The 4,330-nt window shown below is 44.4% G+C and overlaps 1 protein-coding gene across 1 annotated transcript in view; it reads left to right on the top strand.

Annotated features, from left to right (window-relative positions):
* The window catches only part of LOC106811269 (paramyosin-like), a 14,016-nt gene extending 12,067 nt beyond the window's left edge, over positions 1–1,949 (top strand). Inside the window, exon 9 of the mRNA XM_014814831.1 lies at positions 1,157–1,949. Coding sequence (XP_014670317.1) covers positions 1,157–1,344 — 188 coding nt within the window. The 3' untranslated portion in view covers positions 1,345–1,949. The remainder of the gene's footprint in view (positions 1–1,156) is intronic.
* The last annotated feature ends 2,381 nt before the right edge of the window (positions 1,950–4,330 follow it).

The raw sequence follows: 4,330 nt of genomic DNA, 5'->3' as shown, positions 1-4,330 counted from the left end.
AGAGAAAGGGAGATAGAGAGAGAGAGAGAGAGAGAGAGAGAGAGCGAGAGAGAGAGAGAGGAAGAGAGAGAATATTGGAAACAGAGTGAGAGAGCAGGGGAGCTTAATAAGTTAAAGCGAGAGAAAGAATGTTAGAGATAGTGGGCATATATAGACCATATGAGATAATAGGAGACAGATCATGGACCAGGCGTAGGAAATAGGGCGGATAATATAGTGTGAGATAAAGTGTGAAATAGAGTGTGAGACAGGGTGTAGGTCAGGGTGTGAGTCAAGATGTGAAATAGAGAGTGAGACAGAGTGTTAGACAGATTGTGAGACAACGTGTAAGATAGAGTACAGGTCAAGATGTAAAATGGAGTTTGAGATAGAATGTGAGACATAGTGTGGCATCGATAATAAAATACAGTGTGAGATAGAGAGTGGATCAAGATGTGGAATGGAGTTTGAGATAGAGTGTGAGATAGAGTGTGAGCTAGAGTGTGATACAGATTGTGAGACAGGGTGAGACAGAACGTGAAACAGAGAATCAGACAGCGTGCGAGATAGAATATGAGATAGAGCCTGAGATAGAGTCGAATATAATAGAATCTTTGAGTACGGGTCGGAGTGCGCGGGTTACAGGAGCGGAGAGGGTTAAACACAACAGTAACAGCTTGTAGAAGGTGCGGTTGACTGGGTGTAGGAGCGTAGGAGACAGAGGTTGCGGTTTAATGTCCAGCAGCTAGTGTGGGGTTCTTACATACTATAGCACTAGACTACCCCCTATCTTACTTCACCGTGCTACATTTTCATTCCCATCTTACCTGTCGCTCGCACTTTCACTTGCTTTCCTTTTCACCCCTACTCTACCTCTCGCTCGCTTCTTTTCACCTCCTACTCTACTTCTCGCTCGCTTCTTTTCCAGTCCTGCTCTACCTTTCGCTCCTTCCTTTTTCATTTCTCGCCTTGGCCTCTCCTATACCCTATACCTATACCTCCTCGCTCTCCCTCACTAGAGCTTCTTGCGAAAACTATAGTTGCAATTAGTTAAAATTTCGATCAGATGAGATTCACACGGCTGTTCGTACGTTCATTCACACGGTTGTTCACACGGTTGTTCACACGGTTGCTCACACGGTTGTTCACGCGGGTGTTCGTACGTTCGTTCCGCAGGAGGCGCAGAACCAGAACGTCACAGGCCGTCTGCGTCGCTACCAGAGAGAGCTCGAGGATTCGGAGAGCCGCGCCGAGCAGGCCGAGAGCAACCTGAGCGTGATGCGCTCCAAGCACCACACCGTCATCAGCAGCGGCCGTCGCTCCTCCCTCGTCATCGTCGACGAACGCGCCGCTCGCCGCTTCTAAACGCCCGGCGCCACCATCGCCGTCAACGCGAACGCTCGCCCGCGCCTGTTTATGCCGAGTTCGTGACGTGTCGAGCCAGCGCGCGCGTTTTGTGTGTGACGTAGTCGAAAAATGAGCGCATTTTGTGTGTGACGTCATCGGAAGTGTTGAGTGAGTGACGGCACGGGTGACGTCGTCGAAAACCGTGAAGAGGTTTCCCTTTGGCAGACTCGGTCGGTGCGCTGACGCGCGCGTCACGGAGTCGGCATAAGCAGAGAGTTTTGTTTATTCACGTCGTACAAGTTGTTTTCTTTTTCGCTGGAGTATAATAATAATGATGGCCGGACGCGAGATGGTGTAGCGGACATCTTTGCTCCCACCCCACCCCAACCACCGTAGTGCGTAGCTGAGAGTTGAGAGACACGCCACGTTATATATATAAACTCTTGTGTTCATCGTCATCATAAATCTGTAAAAAATTACTCTGTCTCTCCTCGCTTCTTCCGAATCTCTGTCATCAAGCAATCGATTTCGCGAATCGATTAATTAAAAATCAATCAATCGCTGTGTAACGCTTCCTTTCGTTTAGCTAATAAAAGTTCGATGCATGTTCATTTAACACTGAACGGCGTAGCGAGAGTTATTTGATTAGTGTCGACTGTAGTACTTGTGGCTTAGAAATCGCGAGGAGTAGAAACAATATCAGCGAACGAGTGAGAGGAACATTGTGTTTATTATTGTTTAACCTTGTTTTTACAAAAACAACAACTTCATACTTTTCGTCACGCGACATGATATCTTCGCAAATCGTTTCGAGAAAAAAAAAATCGAAAAAAAAAATCGACGGTCAGCGTTCCTTTTACGTGCGTGCGTGCGTGCGTGCATGCGTGCGTGCGTGCGCGCGTGATAAACGCATACAGGCGTGTAGCTAGTCATTGGCCCTGACCCCGTCGCCTCCCGCTCTGCGCCCCTCCTGCCCTGCCTCGCCCGCCCTCACACCCATGCTGCCCGCGGCCAGATACCGTGACATTATTATATATTTATAGTAGCTAGTCGTGTGCCCTTTTTCGCTTTGAACGTCACGAATGAAGGTGTGATTCCCTGTAAGTTTCCTTGAACGTAGCCGCGGGGGGTGGGGGAGAAGATCTATCTATCTATCTATCTATCTATCTATCTATCTATCTATCTATCTATCTATCTATCTATCTATCTGTCTATCTATCTATCTATCTATCTAACTATCTATCTATCTATCTATCTATCTATCTATCTATCTATCTATCTATCTATCTATCTAACTATCTATCTATCTATCTATCTATCTATCTATCTATCTATCTATCGGTCTGTCTATTCGTCTCTTTTTTTCCTTGATCACTTTCTCCCTTTTTACTCTTAACACACATACACACACGTGCGGGTACGCACACAAACGCTCTCCCCCCTTCTCTCTCTCCCTCTCTGACTCTTCCCCGTCTCGCAAATTTTCTTGTAACTCAGTCGCGTGACCTCATTTACTCCGCAACTCTTCACCCCCCCCCCGGCCGCAGCCGTGCGTGAGAAGAGGATGGGGAGGAGGGGAAGAGGGAAGGGGAGGGGAGGGATTCATGCAACTTTGATGTGAATTTAATTTACCGGTCACTCACTTATCGGATGTTGCGCGCTCGTTAACACGCGCTCCATTGGGATGACGTCATCGGAAAGCCAGCCATCCTGACGGCGGTAGGGATTTTTAAGCAGACGTTTTGACTCCCCTTGAGAGAAAATATCAATTTTTGCCGCCAAACGTTCAGATATTTCGACGGTTTGGTGCAATGATTTTATAATCTGTATATCTGATATATATCTGATGATATTATAATCTGATTTGTATCTAATAAACTGCTGAACCCTGCACGCTGATATTTGTCAGCGTCTAGTCCCACGACTGGCCGACTACTAATATTCTAATCAATGTGATCGAGCCTTGACCCCGATTCGATGTTTTTCACTAAATCATGACCTTATTTGGCGTGATTCCGATGCCAATTTGCTGTTAAGTTGTATCTGCGTTGATTGGCGGTCTCTATAGTGCTTGATTCACTGGTTGGCCTACAAAGGAATGTACTTACCACGACATTACAAAGACTTATAAGACTTTTCACTTACAAAGACATTATAGCCACCTCGTCCACGTTGTTTGCTGATCCCAGCTATTCATACTCAAGACTCTGAGACAGCACCAGCGCACGCAGCGTCCATGGCTATTGCGATTTACGAGAAACAAAACAAATTAAACAATTAAATAAACAATTAAACAATTAAATAAACAATTAAATAAACAATTAAACAATTAAATAAACAATTAAATAAACTAAACAATTAAACGAATAAAACGACAATTTTGTCAAACTATGAAGCTGAGAAGGTCCTCATCTTTTGGTCGTTGAACGCTACAGAACAACGTGTAGCTACCCGCCACGCCAATGTAGTTCTGGAAACTACATTAATCTAAAATTAAATATAATAATCAATCTGGAATTAATTTTAGTATCTGGAAACTCTTGCAAAATATGAAGCAGCGAAGGTCATCATTATTGTTGTTGAATACTATACTAAACAACATGTAGGTTAGTTACTACCACGCCAATGTAGTTCTACTGCTACTGTGCAATAACAAGCATTAATTAAAATAATAAATATATATTCAGGAATTATAAGCAATCATATTTGCTAACTGTCCTAGGATCGCGGAAGCATTAATGTGACATCTTGCTACTACAGGTCTTTCATCCTCTGAGGATGGAACCTTTGTTCCTGTTGTTGCTTGGACACTTGTCATCCCAATCAGATATCCGTAGATGTGATTTGCCTCGACGTTCCAATTGCAAGAACGTTAATTACTATTCCACTAGGAAATAAACTGTTTATAACTATCGTCGTTACGCGTAGATGCAGACAAACAGAATTTTGTCAGTTATTGTCGTAATTTGGTTTAGAAAACGGCCCGAGGCTGGGCAAAGCGTCA

Source organism: Priapulus caudatus, unplaced genomic scaffold, assembly GCF_000485595.1.
Source record: "Priapulus caudatus unplaced genomic scaffold, Priapulus_caudatus-5.0.1 Scaffold521, whole genome shotgun sequence".
Taxonomy (NCBI): domain Eukaryota; kingdom Metazoa; phylum Priapulida; class Priapulimorpha; order Priapulimorphida; family Priapulidae; genus Priapulus; species Priapulus caudatus.
Note: the sequence above shows the minus strand (reverse complement) of the source record. Positions and strands in the feature narration are given on the sequence as shown.